This window comes from Bos javanicus, chromosome 29, assembly GCF_032452875.1.
Source record: "Bos javanicus breed banteng chromosome 29, ARS-OSU_banteng_1.0, whole genome shotgun sequence".
Classification (NCBI taxonomy): Eukaryota; Metazoa; Chordata; class Mammalia; order Artiodactyla; family Bovidae; genus Bos; species Bos javanicus.
In genome coordinates, this window is record NC_083896.1 from 41,766,129 (window position 1) to 41,786,990 (window position 20,862).

Consider the following 20,862-nt stretch of genomic DNA (forward strand, 5'->3'; position numbering starts at 1 on the left):
CAGGACTGTGAGGAAGAAATTGTTTCAAGGATCTGGTCTGTGGCATGTTGTTACAGCAATCAGAGTAGACTAATACAGGCTTGGTGTATACACACCTCGGTATGCTCAAACTACACACACATGTTCACATCAGCCCAGCTCACACGCACATATATACCTGCACCTGCATGTATCTGGCATGTGCATGCCAGTGTGGATGAACAGAATTGCACACTCGCATGTCCACACCGGGGCCTTCCCCCTTTTCCACCCCCGTTCCTGAGCAGCAGGGCTTGAATTCTTCATTGCCATTTATTGAAACCTCTTGTTGAAGAAAGGGGTGGGCACAAGAAGGGGAAGAGGGTGGAAACAATGAGGGGAGTGGCCAGTGGGGAAGGGCTGGACAGAATGGCAGGGTCTGGGCTGCGGGGGGAGGGTGAGGGCAAGGTGGGGTGTGCAAAGGCCTGTGGCCAAACCTTTGAACTGGCCCGGGCTGGGCTGAGGGGGCTCCGAAGGTGGTGGAGATGACTCCTGCAAGGTCTCAAAAGACTATGTCCTAGGAGCATGGATGTGCCCAGGCCCTCCCCAAGGTGTCCTCAGAGCCCAGAGACAGGCAAGGACCTGGCTGGGATTTGTTTGTGGAGGGCAGGGAATGAGGGTCTGTTGCCTTCAGCTGGGGTCCAGGCCTGGCTCATGAGGCTGCAGAGGGATCCTCTGGGATGCCTTTTCTGCTTCTGGCGCCTGCTTTGACTGCTTAGTCCGCAGGGACCTAGGGAAAGAGAGCTCAGGAAAAGCCCTGGGCTTCCCCGTGGAGGAGGACTGCTGGGGCCAGAGGCAGGGGACTGACCAGTTTTCTACATCCTCAATAGTCTCTGGCAAGGGCCGATTGAGTGTCTCAGGCAGGAAGAGGGCTGCACTGCCTCCCAGGAGGGCGATGCTCCCAAAGATGACATTGGGGATGAAGGGTTTCAGCTCCGCCGTGATTTTCACCAGGGGGGCTGTCATGCTTCCCACGCGGGCCCACATATTACTTATGCCCATACCTGTTTGCCTGGGATAGTTCAGAGCAGAGGTTGGCAGCCTGTGCATGCATTCTCAGAGAATGGCTCTGGGGCTCCTGGATCAGGTCCACAATTCCACCTGCCCCTGTATCCTTTGGCTGGGCCAGCCCCATGCCCAGCACCTACCGAGTGACTGTGGGGTATAGCTCGCTTGTGAAGAGGAAGAGGCAGCTGAAGGAGCCGGATAAGCATCCCTTCCCAAACACAGCCAGTACCGTCCTCAGGGTCATCAAATCTGCAGAGGAAAGAAAACAAGGTGAGCCTTGGGGCTCAGGAGTCCCCAAGTGTTCTCACTCCTCGGAGACCTCCTCTCCCTTTTAGTTTTGGTTGCTGGGAAGCTCAGATTCAAACTTAAAGCCAACTAATAGCCCCTCTGCTATTCCCAGGGCTGTGTGGGCTTCTGTCCTGCTGCCTTTGGGTCTTTCCCTGACTCTGATTCCTTATTCTCATAGTTTATTGTATCTTTTTAGTCCAGTTCCTTTGGGAAGATGTTGGTGTATTAACCCATGTGTGCATCTGTGCTAAGTAGCTTCAGTCATGTTTGACTCTTTGTAACCCCATAGACTGTAGCCCACCAGGCTACTCTGTCCCTGGGATTCTCCAAGCAAGAATACCAGAGTGAGTTACCATGCTCTCCTCCAGGGGATCTTCCCAACCCAGGGATCAAACTCGTGTCTCTTCTGTCTCCTGCATCGGCAGACAGGTTCTTTACCACAAGTGCTGCCTGGGAACCTCCCCCCACTTTACTTTATTTTTTCAATATAAAGTAAAATTGGCTTTTCCAAGGTCATGGTGAAGTAGGCAGCAGAGTGTTTCTTGGTCACTAGGCTCTGATGTTTCCCCATCCAAGCTCGTTTTCTGCAACCAAGTCACTCAGACCACGCAATTCCTCACACGGTGCAGACACCACCATACTCTGCCTGGTCTGAGTCAGGTCTGGAAAGGATCTTCGATAGCATCTAGCCCAACTGAGTTATTTTCTAGATGAGAAACCTGGGCCCCAGAGAGCACAGGGCACTACTGAAGGGAAGAGAGAGGAAGATCCTGCAGAACTGGAGTCCCTGGAACCTTACTCCCAGCCTGCGAGGCCCACAGATGTAGGTCAGCCTCTCTCAGAGGGTTCTGGGAGTAGTGCCAGCTTCTCACCTGCAGGCACAAAGATGAGCGACAGGATGCACCCTCCTGCCAGGAGCAGAAGAGCAGCCTCAGTGGTGTGCCGGCCCAGATAGCTTATGGCCAGCGTAGTGATGAACTTGGCTGGGACGTCGACCCCGCCAAAGATGAGCTGGAGGATGTAGAGGTTAACTCCAAATTCCTCCACGCCCATAGCCAAACTGTAGTAGGCAAAACCGGTGGAAAACCTGAGGGGCAGAGAGTGATCAGTTATGACCCACAGCCAGCTGCCGGCCTCTCCCCATGCCGCTCATTGGGTCAACAGGATGATGAAGAGTTTCATTTCTTGTCCCAGCTGCAATGGATTGGTATGGTCTGCTTCAGTGCCATTTTGAGGCTTCTGATCCGTCTGGGCTCAGTGAGAGCATGCTGGGATTGATTGGTTATGTCTGACACAGGCATGGGTTAAAGTAGGGTGACAAGAGCCATATAATTGACTCCAGAGGATACTGATACTGGGGGGACTCTTGGAGACCAACTGCTGCTGCTGCTGCTGCTAAGTCGCTTCAGTCGTGTCCGACTCTGTGCGACCCCGTAGACGGCAGCCCACCAGGCTCTGCCGTCCCTGAGATTCTCCAGGCAAGAACACTGGAGTGGGTTGCCATTTCCTTCTCCAACGCAGACCAAAGGAGGCAGCAAAAGATCTGTTTTGGTTGAGTAATGGTCTAGCACTCAGAATGGGGGAGGAGAACATCCCCAGGGCTGTGCTTATGAATGAGATGCCTCCTCTCTCCCTCTCAGAGTTGTGGGAGTCCTCTTTGAGGGGAAGCATTCCTGGACACAGTGAATCCTTTCCACGTGGCGATGGCCGGGATGGAGAAGGGACTCAGAACCAGGTTGCGGAAAGGGCTTTGAAGGAGTGGTGGGATGGCGGGCAAAAGAGAAGATTCAGGAGAAACATGATTTCTGTTGTTAAATCTTGCAGCCCTGAGCACTAGCCTTGTTCTGTGGGGTCCCAGAGAGCAGAGCTGGACCAGTTGGGGGTGGGGGGCAAGAACAGAGAGGCACAGCTCACATTGTGAGATATGAGCTGGTGAAGGGGTTTGGAGCATCTGCCTCATGGGTAAGGTAGGTGTGACTCCAGGGGAAAGCAGACCCTGATGGCTGGACCTGTCTGTGGGGCAGGGATGCGAGGGATTTCTGGGGTTTGAGGCTGGGCAGGGGCAGCTCCGAGGAGGGGATACCTCTACTCTTCTTGCAGGTACTCAGGCCTTGTCTGTAGGTGAGCCTGTCAGAGACCTTGTTCATGACACCTGCTCGGCAGGGGTGCTGGGGTGTGGGCAGGGAGGGGCGGTGGGTTACCAGGCCAGGGAAAGACAGAAGGTCATTCGGCGCAGGACGGGTGTCCGGAACAGGTCAGCTACGCTGCGCTTGGCCTTGGCCAAGGCCACTTCTTTCTGCGTGTTGAGCTTGATCTCCTTGGGGCAGAGGAAGGGGAGGGGTGCATTAGTGACCAGCTGGTGGGCAGCAGGAAGAAGAGAGGGCAGTGCAGGCCTGGCGGCTTTAAAGAAGCTTGCTTAGCTCATCAGAGGCAGGCTTGTGGGCAGAGGAAATGGAGGCAATAGGAAGGGGATAGCGCAATAGCAGAGCCTGGGTTCCTGCCCCAGACCATAATCCCCCTCAGCCTCTACCTCCAGGCTGAGTTTCTTTCCTTCCTCCTTCTTCCCGTTGAAGGCTGCCACCTGCCGGAGTGTCTTCAGGGCCTTGGAGGATCTTCCAGATAGGACCATCCAGCGGATGGACTCTGGCAGCCACCTGAGGGCCAGAAGCAAGTCACAGTGTCTCCCTGCCCCCAACCTCCCAACGCCAGAAGCTCTCTTGAGAGGCTGGAATGAGATCATGTGCCAGAAAGAAGGAGGCCCAGAAACCTGAGTTGCCTTACTACAGATTTCATGGAATTTAAACTTGGCCAGGCTTTGCACCTGGGCTGCCTGCAACCAACACAAATTCCAGAGATCTCTTCTTCCCTTTCCAGAAGAGCCTTTCCCCTACACCCCCTCTCCCCACTGCCACCCACCTTGCAACTTGGGTTGTGTGTTGTCCTTGGGTGTCTTTTTGAGCTATGACCCTTGAGTCCTAGACCAAGGCAGGTGGGGCCTGGGGAAGGGACGGCACTTTCGAGACTGGACTGCAGGAGGGTCTTGTGCGTTCATGCACCCAGCCTTCCTTGGGCCAAATTCCAGGTCCTGGGAGAAGGTTGGGGCAGGGCTACAGCCCCAGGGCATCTTAGGAAGGGGGTTAAGTGCTAAGCTCAGGGTTGTGGTCTAGGGAGTGGGTCCAAGCACTCTTTGATTCTCCCTGCAAAAGGCCAACTCTGCTGGGTGCGGGGGGTTTGCAAGAGCAGCAGGGGAGCTTGGGGTTGCCAAGTGTGTGGCTAACCTCACTCTCCCCCACCCCTGGGCTGTCCTTTTGGGGTGGGTTCACTCTGAGCAATCCCCGAGGGTCACTAAGATGAAGAGAAATGCAGGAGACAGAGGTGTGGGGAGACAGGAGGGATGCTTGGAAAAGTCTGATCCCAGGGGTCTGCTCTGGCTGCGGCCCCCACAGGCATCCAGGACCTGGCTCCAGTGAGACCCTCTGGGGAGTGGACACTGGTCTCCTGGCCTAGACCTTTGGTCCAGCTGGTAGTGGCAGCCTACTGGGCCCATTGCTACCTGCTCTTGTGGTCTTGTTTCTGCCCGGATAGTTTTCTCAGCCTGCACCTACCAGAATGATTCATGACTTCCTCCCAAACCCCATAGCCAGGGTCTAGGTTCCATCCTCCTCTTCCGGAAAATAATGACAATTAGTGAACCTTTCTATGGACCAGGCTCTGGGTGAGAGGCATTAGTATCTCCACTTTGCCTAGGAAAATCTTGAGGCTTAGAATGGGTGAAGCTTGTCTCAAGTCACACAATGAAGGGGCCTGCTGACCCTTATTTTGCCTCCTAACTCTCAGCTCCCATCCTAGGCTGTGGACATGCCCAGTTTCACCCCAGACCCTCCGACCGTCTCTCTCACTGCAAGATTGTCCATCTGCCTGGGAGCTTATTTTCATTTTCAAATGGAGGCCCCATTCCAGTCCTGTGTCTTTTTGCACAACCTTCAGAGATTGCTTCACCTCATCGGACCTCTGTTTACTCATCTGTAAAATGGGAATACTAATGCACCCTTCACACACAGATGCTGTAAGCGTCAGGATGATGTGGACTGATGCCCAGAACAGGGCCTCACATATAGTAAGTGCTGGATAAAGGGTTCTCCAAGACTTCATTTCTGCTCCTGAGTTTGTTCAATATTTCCTATTCTTTGGGTCCTGCTATCAACTACCACCCACAATTTGGTTTCCCATCTTCATCATTGAATCAGACTCCTCGGTTCTCCCAGGTTCTCCAAAGAAAGTTGGAGCTTTCTTTTCCTTTTTTTGGCCACACTATTCAGCACGTGGAACTTCCCCAACCAGGGATGGAAGCCGTGCCCCCTGCAGTGGAAGCACAGAATCTTAACCACTGAACCACCTGGGAAGTTCCAGCTTTCCTTTCCTTTATACCTCAAATCCAGGAGTCCCCAGACTGTAAGGACTTTTCCTTCAAAAATGCCCCAAGCCCCACCTTCCCACACAGTCACCTCCCCCGTCTCTCATCCCCCGCCCACCCCCCCCCCGGCTTGGGTCTGCCTTTCTGTGTAACTCTGTCACAAACAGAAGCTTGGTCAGGCCTTTCAGCACCCCAGGCATCTTCAGAGACATTCTCTGTTCCTCCATGTGAAGCTGAGGCCTCTCTGCTTTCTGGTCTGCCCCTCACCCAACCACGTCAACTTACCCTCATTTTCTACTGCCCTGGGTCCCCCCTGGGTGCTCCCTCCAGAGCCACACCTCTATGTGCAGTTCCTCCTCCCAGGAACCCCCTTCCTGACCGTCTCAGGGTGTCTCAGGACAGACAGAATCAGCCAGCCTGGTCAGGCATGAGCTCCTCTTATTTGATCCCAGCAGGCCCAAGGAGGCACACTGAAGAAGAGGGGCCACATACCAGGACAACAGAAAGAAGGCAAAGAAGGGAATGGACACGGTTAGCTGGAGCCAGCGCCACTGTGGAATGACATAGGCCAGGCCGGGCAGAACGAACTGTCCAAAGGTGTAGAAGTAACCGACTGCAATCGACTTGATGGCCCGCATCCGGGTGGACACCCACTCGACATCTGCAGGAGGAGCCCAAGGACCCAGTTAAGACCCTTGTGGGTCCTGGGCACCTCCAGAGAAGGGGTATCAGTTCCTGTCCCCTACTGGCCGTTTGATCTGACCCTGACCCTAAAGTTTCATCACCCCCATTTTAGAGATGCTATGACTGAGGTTCAAGAGGCAGGACTCAAATGTAGGTTTGTCTGATTTCCAAGCCCACATTTTTTTTTTTTTTAATTTGACTGAGTTAGGTCTTGGTGGCAGCACATGGGATCTTCTTTGAGGTGCTCAGGCTCTCTAGTGTGGCTCTTGGGCTCCAGAGCACTGGGTTCAGTAGTTCCAAGGCATGCAGGATCTTAGTTTCCTGACCAGGGATGGAACCCATGTCCTCTGCATGGCAAGGTGGCTTCCTAACCACTGGACCACCAGGGAAGTCCCCCTAGCCCACATTCTTGACTGCCTTTCCAGTGGCAGATGAGTTCCCTTGTTTTTAATCTACTTGTGTGTGTGGACTGAACGAGATCATGTACCTGGCAGGTGCCAGGCCAGGGTAAGTCCTCAGTATTGAAGCTGCTGCTATTATGCTTCTTTTGTTCAGAGTGGGCCTCTGGGGTCCTGAGAGGGGTAGTGCCTGGCTTGACCAAGGCCACCCGGTGCTCAGCTGGGCCCAGACCCCACTCTCAGCTTCAGGCTGGCTGCTTCCCAAATTCTTGGTCCCTGCCCCTTCCCCCTGTGGCTCACTCAAGATGACGGTGCTCAGGGTAATGCCTGAGATGCCGAAGCCACACAGGAAGCGGAAGACTGTGTAGGTGGGGAAGGTGGGGCTGAAGGCTGCGCCTGAGCCGCTGGCCGCCAGCAGCAGGTAGCTGCAGGTCAGGATGGGCTTGCGGCCAAACCTGCAGCTCGAAGAAGAAGAGGGATGTTAGCGGCTGTGAGCCAGCCAAGGAGAGTGACTCTGCAGGCCTCAGGGCAAAGGGCTGGACCCCACCCCTCCACCTCCCAAAGGGCCAGGCAGGGCATGTAACTCCCTCTCGCGACAGAGCCTTGCTGGTAATTGCTATTTTTGTTGACAAGTTTGCAGTTAGATGTTTGAGTTAATGAGTGATCTCCTCTACCCCCAGCTTAGTTGCCTGAACAGGGTTCAAAGGACCACTCCTCTCCAAGCCATTCATCCGTCCACCTCCACGGCCACACCTTGAGGCTGGGGCCCAGCTCTGGGCAGACTGGAAGACTCAAGTTGTAGAGGTTTGAGGGCAGAGGGTAGGCAGTGGCCCTGGAAGGGGCTGGCCACACAGCAGGGACCCTCTTGCCCACCTCCCCCAGCTCTTTGCCTCTTTGAGAGTGCATGGGTGGTACAGAGATGGGGGAGGGGGTCTCCATGGGTTGGGCCCCCACTTTGGGGCCCCTGCATCTCACCTGTCAGACAGGGCTCCCAGCACGAGCCCGCCAATCAGTATGCCTGCCATGAAGATAGACTGGGCCAGCTCCTTCAGTTTTTTGGAGTTGCATACCAAGTCCCACTGCATGTGAGAGAGAGGGGGCCAGGCAGCTCAGTCCAGCCCACTCAGCCTGGGCCCCGCGTGTGCACTCCCTCTCCCAGTGCCCTCGCTTGGGTTCCCCTAGCTTATCCCCTTCGGCCTGGTCCGGGGCTCCTTGGGTCCCTGCCCCGTGGCTGTGAAAGGAGAACGGCCCTTCAGCGTGTGTGGCCTGCCATATGGCTTCTGGTCACTTTAGCTGTCACACACCCAGGTCTGTTCTCAAGCTCCGCAGGCTCACCCGAGTCCAGTGGCTCCCTGTGTGTCTGCTCCCTAGCCTCTCACACTCAATGCGGGTCCCTCTGCCTGCACCCTCTCTCCTCCAGGGGACGTTCCTCCAGCCCACACCTGCGTCTCTCTCTCTCTCTCTGCCTCTCCAGACTCCTCCCCATCTGCATTTGCATGTGCTCCAGTCTCTCCATCTTAGAGCCCTCTTCCCTTCCACATTCACTCCATTTCTCTCTTCCCTTCAAAGCCAAATCTCGGGAACAAGGAACCGTCCTTGCTGTTACCTGTCCTTATGTCCCACTCATTTCCCAAGTCTGTCCCCACTACACCACTGAAACTCTGCTTCTCAAACCCAGTGGAACCTTCTGGGTCCCAACCTGACTTCCCTTTGGCAGCCCCTGACCCTGCTGACCTCTCCCTCCCCCTGGTCTTCCTTCTTTATCTCCCTCTGTGGTCTTCTTTCTCTCTATCCCTTGAGGGTTCCCCAGGGCTCCTCTTGGATCTTCCTCTTTTTATTCACTTTTCCAGGAAATATCATCTGCTTCTGTGACTTCAATTACTATTTTATGGTGAAGACTCCAAATCCCTGTGTTTAGCCCAACCTTTCTTCTGCCCTTGAGACCCAACGATTTAGCTGTCTACTTGAAATCTCTATCTGGAAGGTAGAGTCAATGACACTCATTACCCTCTCCCTGTAAGGTCGGAATCACAGTGATCGGCAACCTTTTTTGACTCCTTCCTAAATGGCAACCCATTCCAGTACTCTTGCCTGGAAAATCCCACGGACAGAGGAGCCTGGTAGGCTACAGTCCATGGGGTCGCTAAGAGTTGAGCACAACTGAGCGACTTCACTTTCTCCCATGTTACAATTGCTTGATCCTCCAGTTTCTAACTTTTTAATATTTATTTCTTCTTTTCTGTCTGCCCCAGCAGCATGTGGGATCTTAGTTCCCTGAAAGGAATCAAACCTGTGCCCCTGCAGTGGAAGCACAGTCTTATCCACTGGATTACTAGGGAAATCCCTTAGTAGTTCTTGAATCTGGATTCTTCTATTTCCACTACTGCTATTTCAGTGCAGACATCATCCTCGTATGCTTGGATTAAGAACAACAGCCAATATTCAATAGAAATAAAAGTAATGGGACCTAATGAAATTTACAAGCTTTTGTACAGCAAAGGAAACCATAAACAAAAAGCAAAGATAGCTTATGGACTGGAAGAAAATATTTGCAAACGATGAGACTGACAAGGACTTCATTTCCAAAATACGTGAACAGCTCATACAACTCAATAACAAAACACAAACAACCCAATCGAAAAATGGGCACAAGATCCAAAGAAGACATACAGTTGGCCAACAGGCATATGAAAAGATGCTCCAACATTGCTGCTTATTAGAGAAATGCAAACCAAAACTGCAAAGAGGTATCACCTCACATCAGTTACAATGGCCATCATTAAAAGATCTACAAATAACAAATGCTGGAAAGGGTGTGGAGAAAAGGGAAACTTCCTACATCATTGATGGGAAATTAAATTGGTGCAGTCACTATGGAACACAGTATGAGTATTCCTCAAAAAGTTAAAAATAAAGTTGTCACATGATCCAACAATCCCACTCCTGGGCATTTATCTGGACAAAACTATAATTTGATAGATACATGTACCCCTTCATATCAGCACTATTCACAATAGCCAAAACATGCTGCTAAGTCGCTTCAGTCGTGTCTGACTCTGTGCGACCCCATAGACGGCAGCCCACCAGGCTCCCCGTCCCTGGGATTCTCCAGGCAAGAACACTGGAGTGGGTTGCCATTTCCTTCTCCAACTCATGAAAGTGAAAAATGAAAGTGAAGTTGCTCAGTCATATCCGATTCTTAGCGACCCCATGGACTGCAGCCTTCCAGGCTCCTCCATCCATGGGATTTTCCAGGCAAGAGTACTGGAGTGGGGTGCCAGTGCCTTCTCTAGCCAAAACATGGAAGCAACCTAAATGCCCACTGACGGATGGATAAAGAAGATACAGTGTATATATACAAGGAATACTACTCAGCCACAAAAAAGAACAAAACAATGCCATTTGCAGCAACACAGATGGACCTAGAGATGATTACACTAAGTGAAGAAGTCAGAAAGAGAAAGACAAATACCACATGACATCACTTATATGTGGAATCTAAAATCTGATACAAATGAGTTGTCTACGAAACAGAAGCAGACTCATAGACACAGAGAACAGACTTGTGGTTGTGGAGGGAGGTGGGGAAGAGATGGGGAGGTGGGGAGCTTACGATTAGCAGATGCAAATTATTATATAAAGAATGGATAAACAGCAAGGTCCTACTGTATAGCACTGTATATTCAATATCCTGGGATAAACCACATGGAAAAATATGAAAAAGGATGTATATATGGAGAACTGAGTCATTTTGCTGCACAGCAGAAATTAACGTGCGTGCTGTGTGTGCTAAGTTGCTTCAGTCGTGTGGGACTCTTTGCGACTTTATGACTGAAGCCCACAAGGCTCCTCTGTCCATGGGTAACACAACATTGTAAATCAACTATACTTCAATAAAATAGATTAAAAAAAGAATAGGATTTATTGAGGGCTTGCTCCACACCAGGCACTGTCTTTTCATGCCTTAGTGTTTTCAGTCATCACAACAACCTTATGATGCAGAGTTGCTGTCATCTTCATCTGACGGTTGAGGAACCTGAGCTCGGAGAGGATTATCAGGACAATCCTCTGATGGCCTTTGGCCTCAGTCCTTCCTATTCATTCTTTCCCCAATAAAACCAGAGTTGCTGCCTTGTCTGGAGCACTCACTGGCTTTCTCCTGCTCTCTGGTTAAACAGAAAGCTCTATTAACACAGATTTATGAAGCCCTCCAGCTCTGACTCCTGCCCACCTGTCTGGCCTAATCTTCTGCTAATCCCCGACACGCACCCTTGGTCCAGCCATCCCGAATTACTTGTGTAATGAAGCGAAGAAATCTCATTTGCTGGAAATGCTGCATGAAAATGTTTTGGATGTAAAACAGTGTGGGGAAAGAACCACGCACCCCAGGGAGCTCTTTTCACTTTCTTCGCGGAAAGCGTGGGAGTTTGGGGAAGGGTAAAGCGTCCAGGTCCTCCGGCTGACTCTGAGTGGCTGGCACTGGCCCGCAAACCCAGTGGGCTCATTCTGGCTGGAAAGAGAGCCTTCAGGGTATGTGTATGGGAGTCGAAGAGGGAAAAGAGTAAAGGAGGAAGTGAGGGGGTGTGCAAGGAGTAGGCCAGTGGGTGTCTAGAGAGAGTTCTGGTACCGTGTGGGGTCTGCGGGTTTAATTGGGTTACATTAGTGATTCTGCGGTAGCTTCAGGCTCTGCTGTTCCTCTTTGCTTTTGTGCTTATCTTCCCTTATTCTAGCAAGGTTGTCAGCCCTTTGAAACATGTCAAGATCATCTAACTCCGAGTGCTGGGAACACGTGTTTCTGGGTGCCTGACACAAGCAGGGAGTCGGCAAATATTTGTGAAACAGATAAATGTCTGAGAAACACATCCAGACTCGCAGTGTCCTCATTCCTTCTTCCATGCGTCTGTCCTCTCCTCTAAGAGGACACAGGTCATGCAGTGTGATGCCTGCCTATTTACTGCCATAACTTTGCCGAGGGCAGAGATGTCTCGTTGGAGGACTCTTTATCCCTAGCAGCTAGCAGAGTAGTGGTGCACAGAAAATGTCAATATTTGTCCAAGGAATAGTCAATGGGGACTTCCCTGGTGGCTCAACGGTTAAAGCATCTGCCTGCAATGTAGGAGATGTGGGTTCGATCTCTGGGTTGGGAAGACCTCCTAGAGAAGGCAACCCACTCCAGAATTCCTGCCTGGGAAATCCCATGGAGGGGCTCCAGTCCACGGGGTCACAAAAGAGTCGGGTGTGACTAAGTGACTAAACAACATACGTATTTACTGATGAGATACAGAGCACAAACAGTAACCACAATTGGAGGGGGCTGACACCCAGCTTCTATCTCGCCCTTGGCATGGCCTGGGCTGGCCTCTTGCCTATCAGCTTTTGGCAGCTCCACATAGAGATTTTGCTCCCAATATCATATCCTCTGTTCTTGGCCTTCTTTTTCCTTTCTTGGAATGATTACTTCTTAGGGAGCTGGGTTTAGGAAGGGAAGAACAGGAAGCTCACTGCCATGTCTTCCTGAGTGATGTGTAACCAGAAAGGTGGTGGGAGGAAAACAGAGGGCCTACTATGCTCAGAAGCAAGCTTTGCAAATGATGCCATACTAATCCAATGAATTATCATTATCTCCAGTTTATCGACAAAGAACCTGAAGCTCAGAGGGTAAGCAACTTGCCCAAGTACAGCTCGGTTCATTTCAAGGCAGAGACTCAAACTCAGGTCTGTGGACCCCTAGCTAGTGCCCTTGACCACTGCTCCCTGATGTGCGCTTTGCTCTGAGTCCCGAGCTGCCAGAGGAAGGCTCAGTGCAGGGAGCTGTGGCCGTGCGCTGCTGCAAGACACTAGCATGGGGTGGGTCGGAGTCATTGCTGGGGAGGTGGCTGAGGCCAGAGCCAAGTGTGCTGGCCTGACTTCAGGCTCAAAGGGTGAGGGACAGGCTCAGGAGCTGGAGGGGCAGCAAAATCACGGGCCAGGAGGCTCCTTGGAGGACAGAGTAGAAGGCATATCATAAAAGATCAGGGCAAACAAGCATGGTCAGGGAGACCTCAGAAGAGGCCAAACTCAGGAAGAAATGCAGCCTGACTGATGTCTTGACTGCAGTCTGTGAGACCCATGCAGAGCATCCGGTTAAGCTAGACCCAGATTTTGACCCTTGGAAACTGTCAGATAATAACTGTGTGTTGGTTTTGAAAAAAAAAAAAAAAGTCAGGGCAAGCCATGGGCGATCAAGGAAGGATGGGGCTCCTGCTGGGTCTGTATGGACTGACTCTGCCAGGGGACTGCACACATGGTCCATACTTACCCCAGAGAAAAGACAGGGGGAACACACTTCCCTAGACTGGGGGCCCTTTAGACCCAGTTCAGACCTGGGGAGAATTGCCATGGCTCTATCTACTCTTGGGCCTCTAATAGAACCAACCCTGGAACACAGGGGCCAGAGGGCCAGGTACCTGGTAAGACTCTGAAGGATTTGCGTCTTCAGCTCTGTTCCGTAGTAGCTGTGTGTTCCTGGGCCAGTTACTTAACCTCTCTGTGACTCAGTCTCCTTATCTGTGTGTGTGTGTGTGTGTGTGTGTGCGTGCGTGCTAAGTTACTTCAGTCGTGTCCGACTCTTTGTGACCCCGTGGACTGTACCCTGCCAGGGTCCTCTGTCCATGGGATTTTCCAGGCAAGAATACTAGAGTGGGTTGCCATTCCCTTCTCCAGGGGAACTTCTTGACCCAGGGATCGAACCTGAGTCTCCCTCATTGCAGGCAGATTCTTTTATCATCTGAGCCAATGGGGGTAATACTAATACTTACTTCTCAGACTTGTAAAGAAAATAAAGAAGGAAGAACCCGGCACTACACTGGGGCAAACAGTCGGCCCTCTATGGAATAGCTGTTTTATTATTTTTGTCACAGGTCATTGTAAAGCCTGTGCTCACAGGGACATGTAATGCAACAGAAAGGGTATGGATTCTGGAGTCAGGACCCCCGACCCTCTTGCTGTAAAAGCTTGACTTCACCCTCATGGCTGTGAGAATCACCTTTTTGATCTGAGCCCAGTGTATTCTTCTGTAAAAAGGGGTGACGTTCACAGTGCTCAGTCGCTCAGTTGTGTCCGACTCTTTGCGACCCCATGGACTGTAGCCCACCAGGTTCCTCTGTCCATGGAATTCTCCAGGCAATACTGGAGTGGGATGCCATTTCCTCCTCTAGGGGAACTTCCTGACCCAGGGATCCCACATCTCTTGTGCCTCCTGCATTGGTGGACAGATTCTTTACCACTGCGCCACCTGGGACTCCTGACATTCACATTGGCCACAAAAGAAGATTGGAAGGGTTTCAAAAGAAGGAATGCAAAGTACCAGCCCAGGGCCCTGCACAAAGTAGGTGCTTGTGGAGCACTCAGTGACCCTGGAGAGCCCATGGGATGGCTCCGGAACTCCTCCTGCCTAGGATCACAGTTTCCTAGGTGAGGCCTGCCATGGAGGGGAGGTCAGACTGGCCTAGACGTGTGGCTGGGGTGGGGCCCCCTGATCTTTACCCGGGAGTCAGATTGGAGGCTAGGATAGGGGATATCTATCCTAGGATAGGAGGGGTACCAAGGGCAGGGTCTGGGGTGAGCAAGTAGGGGTGAAGCAGGAGCTCAGCTGGAGACAAGAGATGGACAGGTGGCCTGGGAGGTGGGCAGCCTGGGGATTCGGAGGTTGAGATGGAGGAAGACCAGAGACTCAGCAGGGCAACCTCACAGAGTGGAGACCCACTTCTGGGGGACCACTGAGCAGCTTCTCTGCTTCTCCAGCTGCTGACTTGGGGCCTCCAGGGACCTGTCTGGGCAACAGAATTTCTGTGGCTCCGGAGAGAGGACAGGAAGACTCCAGGCCCAGAGAGGAATCACAGGTACCTCAGAGGGAGGGCCTGCCCATCCAAGGCCAGACCCAGGCCTTAAGGAGCCGCCAGGCTGAGCTGGGCACCCACAGGTCTGGGTTCTGTGGTGTGAAAGCTGTGGCCTATGGCTCCTGTCCAGGGAACCCAGAAACCACAACCCACATGCCCCACACTCTCCAGACTTCAAAGAAAGGGCTTTGTTTCCTCTTAATGTGCTAGTAAAGCTCCTTCTGAAAAATTCCAACCTGGTCTCTGCTGAACCCAGAGAAAGGAATGTGTGGGCACCTCTGCCAGGGGAGCTTATGGGATCAGAGAGGGGGAGGGAAAGTCCCCGTGCTCCTGACTGGACCCAGCGCGGTCCTCCCACCCTCACCCCCTCCACAGGGAAGTTCCTTATGATCCCATTCTAAAGATGAGGGGACTGAGATGGGGAGGGAGATGACTCATCAGGGCCCCAGCTGTGGTGGTGGAGAGGGGCCCTGTGTGGAGGTTTGTGCTAGGTGGGGGCCTGGGTGAGCCTGGAAGAGTTGTGACAGCTAATTCCCATTTACTCTCCCAAGGGCACTAACCCTCTCCTTCTAAGGACATCTCTATTAACGACTGTAACAGCAACAGCGGCAGTGAACATTAGTCGAACGCCTAGGCAGGCTCTAGGCCCTGTGCTAATGCTGAGCTTGCATTCTCTCTTTTAAAGTTCAGTTGCTCTCTTACCCCATTTTACGGATGAGGAAACCAAGACTTCTGGGGTTGTAACATCCCCAGTGAATGGCAGAGTCAGGATGTGAACTCTGTTGCTTGGCACTGGCTCTCAGTCAAGCGCTGTCCACCTGGGAGATGGCCCCGTGCCTTCTAAACAGGGTCACTTGGACCGAGCTGGCTGCAGACACTGCTCATGACCACCCTCCCCCCTGGGCTGGCACCTCCAGGCCTGGCCTCCACCCCAGAGACCTACCCCTGGGTGAACCCTAGGTGCCTCTGCACAGTGGGGGCCCAGAAACCCATCCCACCGCAAGTAGATGGAGCATGGATTTGCCATGGGCTTGAGCCACAGACAGAAAAGTCAGAGGGGTCTGACCATGCTGGGCTGCTACCAGCACTTGGGTGGATCTGGCCACTGACTGGGCAGGGATCCCAATTGTGGGGTCTCCTGGCTGAGCATCCTCAGGGAGCCTGGGCCTGACCAGGAGAAGTGGGGCAGACCCGCGAGACCTGGTGAAACCCTGCGCTGGGTTGGGATGTAGATTCACACAGCTCTGACTGCCAGAAGGGTGGCTGGGAACTCAACTGGCATGGATGAGAGCTGATGCTTGACCGAATACAAGACCTGCAAGGTCTGCTCTTGGCTGGGCTCCCTGAAGCTCGAGGTGTGCCCCCTGGAGGGGAAGCAGCTTCCCAACAGTCAGCTCTGTCTAAGTCCCTCCTGCCGATATGGCCTTCACCCAGCACTCACTGAGCGCTGCCTAGCACCTAGCCCAGGGTGCAGTGGTTGGGGGATGCGGTCCCCAGGAGCAGGGGGTTGGGGAGGGGGAGAGGGGACTCCGGAGTCCTGCTGCCTGTGTTTGACTCTCAGCTCCAGCATTTATCAGACGTGGTGTCTTGGGCCAGTAACCTGTGCCTTGCTTTCCTCCTCTGCAAAAACGGCATAGTGAAGTGAAATTTGCTCAGTTGTGTCCAACTCTGTGACCCCATGGACTATATAGACCATGGAATTCTCCAGGTCAGAATATTGGAGTGGGTAGCCTTTCCCTTCTCCAGGGGATCGTCTCCACACAGGGATCAAACCCAGGTCTCGTGCATTGCAGGCAGATTCTATACCAGCTGAGCCACAAGGGAAGCCCCCAAAATGACATAACCTCAGAGGGCTGTGGTGAGAATTGAATGAGTCCATATGACCAAAGTGCTTAGCGCGTTCTGGCATGGGGTGAGCACAGAGTAAGGGGTATTATTTCACGGCTATTATTTCATTGCTCCCTGGAGGATTTTTTTGTTTCCTTAGTAGGCTCTGTTCTGGCTTGAGGTGCAGCAAGTTGCCCATACACCCGGAAACTTAACTTACAGGTATCGGAACATCTGTGACTCCCGTGCACTGCCCACGCTTGTCCCCCACCCTCATAGCCACTCAGGTTCCAAGTCCCAGAGATTCTGACTCCCTACCCTTCCTGGTGTTTCTTCCACCTATCCCTGATGTCTGTCGTCATGGTCCTGGGTCCCAAAGGCAACCGGCTCATGGGTCTCCCAGCCGCTGGACTAAAATGCTCCCTAAGCTGCTGTCCACCCTGTGGTCAGAATGACTGCCCTTAGCAGGTGATCTGAGCAGGTCACGCTCCTGCTTAACACCATTCAGTGGTTCCCGTTATCTTCGGGCCAGAGGCAGCACCTTCGCCTCAGCATCCAAGCCGGGGCCCTCCTCCTTCCTGCATCCATGGCCTCCACCCCCAACTGCCTGCCTCTCCAGCCTTCTTCGTCTCTTGCAGTCCTGACTGTCTTGCTCTCTTTATGCTTCTATAATTGTGTGTTTGACACCACGCACACTGCTCCTTTTGCCTGGGATGCACTTGCCTGCTTCAGCCTGCCCCCTAATCCCTACCCCTCCTTTACACTCAGGGCAGGTGCTGCAGACTCCAGCAAGCCCTCCTGGGTTCCCCCTCCAGGCAGATTCCATGCCCTCCTCCGGGCTCCCGGAGTACCCTGAGTTTATAAAAGCTTGTATCCATTTATTACACAAATATTTGTTTCACAGAGGACCTCTCTGTGCCAGGCACTGTTCCAGCTCCTGGGGATACAGCAAAGCAGCTGAAAACCTCTGCCCTGGGAAGCTTGCCTAACCCTACCTGGCTTCTGGTCACCCTGGAAGGATGGGTCTGCCTCCCCACTGGAGGTGAGCTAAAGGAGGGCGGGCCGGGCTGATGAGTTCTTTGACTTTGTGTCCTCAGTCTGATGCATGTAGCTGTCCATACATGTTGGTTGGATGTATTTCAGGCACTGTACTTGGTGCCGGGGAGAAAAAGTGCGTGTGACAGGGAGGAAGTATCTGGCACTATGAGAGTCAGAAGAAGTGATGGCTGGGAGCACGGCCCTGGGGTCAGGGGCCCAGCTTCAGACCCTGCAGCTGCCTCTTACTAGTGGTACGACCTTGAACAAGCTACTTGAACTCTCTGTGCTTCGGTTTCCCCATCACAGCAATGGGCTTATCATTAACATCTTATAATATCAGGAAGGTTAGAAGGGTTAATATTTATGACGCACTTAGGACAATGCCTTGCACGCAGGCAGTGCCTTATATAGAAATAAACATTCACTAAACAAATGAATAGCAATCATAGATTCTGAACAAAGATGGCCCTGGGTTCAAATCTCTTCTCTGCTAAGTCCCATATGTGATCCTGGGAAAGTCATTGAACCCGGCTGAGCCTCAGATCCTTGGTCTATGAACTGAAGGTACCAACAATACTTCCCTCAGTAAGATGTCATCTCCTGGGATTCCAGGAGCCTGTGTTCATAATGTGCACAGCACAGGATGAACACCAGGTAAATACTTTGAAATAAATCTCTTCTAATGGGGCAAAAGAAAGCTCTTGCCCTCAGGGGTCTCATGGTCCCCAAGGGAAGAATGAAAACATTGGCCTCTGCTCATTCTTCAGATGCCACCTCCTCCAGGAAGCCTCCCTAGAATCCTGCGGTTCCTCTATCTTTTGTACTGCCACAATGCTTGGCTCCCTGTGCCTAGTATGCATTTTTCATTTTAAAGTTCCAGTTCTGAAGCTGACCACCTCTATGGCACTGAACTTTCCCTTCCTGTCTCTGAGCCTTGGTTTTTTTTTTTAATCTGAAAAAGGAGATAGAATCACCTTCAGCAGAATATTATTGCAGGGATCAAATTGTGGGAGACAGTGTCGGGCAAACACTAAGATATGCCAGATTAGTTGTAGATCCTCAATAAATGCCAGTTTCCATTCCCCTCTCTTCATCTGACCATAGTCTCCAGTTCATTGAAGAGCCTGATTTAACTCTGTAATTCCCAGAGATGGCAGGTAAAAGAGTCTGTGGATAAATGAGCTGTGAATGAATGGAGTGCACACACGAGTGACTGCCAGAGTGGAGGGCATGTTTTCTGGGTCTGCTCAGGTACGTTCCAACCCTCCCTTCCGTCCATCCCCTGCTCCACACACTGTTCCACCTTGAGGCCTTGGCACAAGATGGAATTTTCCTCCTTTCCCCCATTGCCTGGCTAACTCTTGCTGGATTCTCTTAGCCCAGGGTCCCTTCTGTAGGGGGGTCCCCCCTGCTCCGCCAACCCCCGGTCCCTGACCCCAGCTTAGGGCTAGGCTGTAGTCTCAGGTCACAACCTTAAGTACTTTAAAGTTGTAATCTGACATTTCCTGTGTGGTACTCTCGTTAATTGATGTTAACCCTGCTAGACTGTGGACCCCGTGGGAACAGGGATGGTGCATTTTTGATTCCCCAGAGCTTGGCACCATGCCTGGCATAGAATGGGCTGTTTATACTCTAAATGTGAAGAGACAGGACCTTTTGGTCCTCCGCACCCAGGTCCTTCCTCCCGGCCTGCCCAGAGCTCTGTCCCCGGGTCCTAGGGAGACTGGGGCCCCCACCTGCCCCCCTGTCCACGAGTGTGCGGTGCTGACTCTCAGCGGAGGGAGAGGCTGGGCCTCCAGTCATACCTCAGCCACGATGGAGTCCCTGGAGTTGACGTCATAGGTCCAGCCATCCAGGCAGGGCTCGGTGGCCCCCTGGGTGTCATTGGGCAGGCTGGCGTTGGATGGATATGCGAAACGGAGGCACGTCTCAGGCTTCCCATTCTGGCCCATGGGGAGCACCCAGGGCCCCGCGGAGGCGTTGGGTGGAGGGCGGCAGTGGTGGATGGGGGTGGCAGCTGTGAAGATCTGTAGCAGGTTGTGGTTGGCCATGCCGATGATGGGGAGGCCCAGCAGGACCGTGTGCAGGAACTGGAATGGCCCGTTGCTGGCCACGCGGTCCACAAGCTCGGCAAAAGTCATGGTGCGGGGCAGGATGAGCCAGGGCTGCAGGCGGGGGGCACCAGGCCGGAGAAAGGGATGTGTGCATGTGAGGTGATGGGGGGTGGGGGGCAGGCGGATGGGTGTGGAAGCACAGGTGGGAAGGTGAGCCCAGGTGCGTGAGTGAGCCCGCGTATGTGGACGTCTGTAAGGACGTGGGGCTCAGCTGTGTGCACCCACGGAGTTAGGTGTGGGTGAAGATGTCCCCGACTGCGTGTACAGACGTGGGGTCGCAGGGGTGGGGTGTGTCCCGAGTGGTGTCTGCAGAGATGGGCACAGGGAGGCTGGAGTGTCAGGGCACGACTGTGTGAGTTCAGATGTGCATGTGGGGACTTGTGTCCAGCCAGCCTGGTCACACCTGCTGCAGGCATGGGGCAGTGTAGGCCACACCATGGGGACCAAGGGGTTCGGTCTTGGATGTGGGCCACCCAGGATGGAGGTCAGGAGTAAGTGGAAGGATTCTTGGTGGCCCTGAGCAGACACACAGGGTCGGCAGAACCCAGGTTGCCTGTTGAGAAGGTCTCCCCAAGCCCAGTGCTTCCTGCTTTTGCCTGTCTCCTGGGGCTGGCACACCACAGCCGAGCAGCTGAAAGGGCCCGAGCAGGTCCCAGAGGGCTGAAGGGACTTGGCCAGATGCACCGAGGAAGCAGGGCCTGGTCTTGGGGCCTTCCCGGGGTCCCTGGGGGCTGGGGCATGGTGGGCCTCTGTCCCTCCTCACCTGGTAGCTGAGCCTGGCTGCTCCCTCTGGTGGGGCTGGTGGTCGCTGTGGCTGGAGCCCTGCTCTGTCCCAGATCTGGCAGCTGCTGTGGTTTTGCAGTTGAGTTCCAACAAGCTGAGTTTGCGCCTTCCCCCGGGGGGGGGGGATTATATAAGGCGTAAGCGGTTTGCCCGGGCTAATGTTTGACTTTCTTTGGGGATTAATGACACCGGCAGGGGGGTGCTGTGGACCCACTAAGCCCAGGTTTCCTCAGAGGACTGCCCCCATAGAGGCTAGGGTGGTGGCGTGGCTGAGCCGAGTGGGACTGCTGGCAGGACAGAGGGCTGGGTGGTCTGGGCGGGAGGGGTTGGGGGCTGGGACTGGGGGGCCGGCTTGAGTCCTGAGGGTCCCGGGGCTTCTCTGAGCTGATGGTCTGAAGAATCAGAGCTGAGAA

General features: G+C 53.3%; 1 protein-coding gene across 1 annotated transcript; it reads right to left on the minus strand.

The window, feature by feature from the left end:
- Positions 1 to 272: 272 nt before the first annotated feature.
- On the minus strand, positions 273 to 20,555 carry SLC22A8 (solute carrier family 22 member 8). The gene is made up of 11 exons (XM_061406717.1): positions 20,430 to 20,555; positions 19,358 to 19,717; positions 7,786 to 7,889; positions 7,111 to 7,265; positions 6,221 to 6,389; positions 3,845 to 3,968; positions 3,516 to 3,631; positions 2,187 to 2,401; positions 1,167 to 1,275; positions 827 to 1,030; positions 273 to 748 (listed from the first exon to the last, which is right to left on the minus strand). The coding sequence occupies exons 2-11, from the start codon at positions 19,691 to 19,693 to the stop codon at positions 649 to 651; spliced, it is 1,632 nt and encodes a 543-aa protein (XP_061262701.1). The 5' UTR covers positions 19,694 to 19,717; positions 20,430 to 20,555; the 3' UTR covers positions 273 to 648.
- Positions 20,556 to 20,862: the final 307 nt, after the last annotated feature.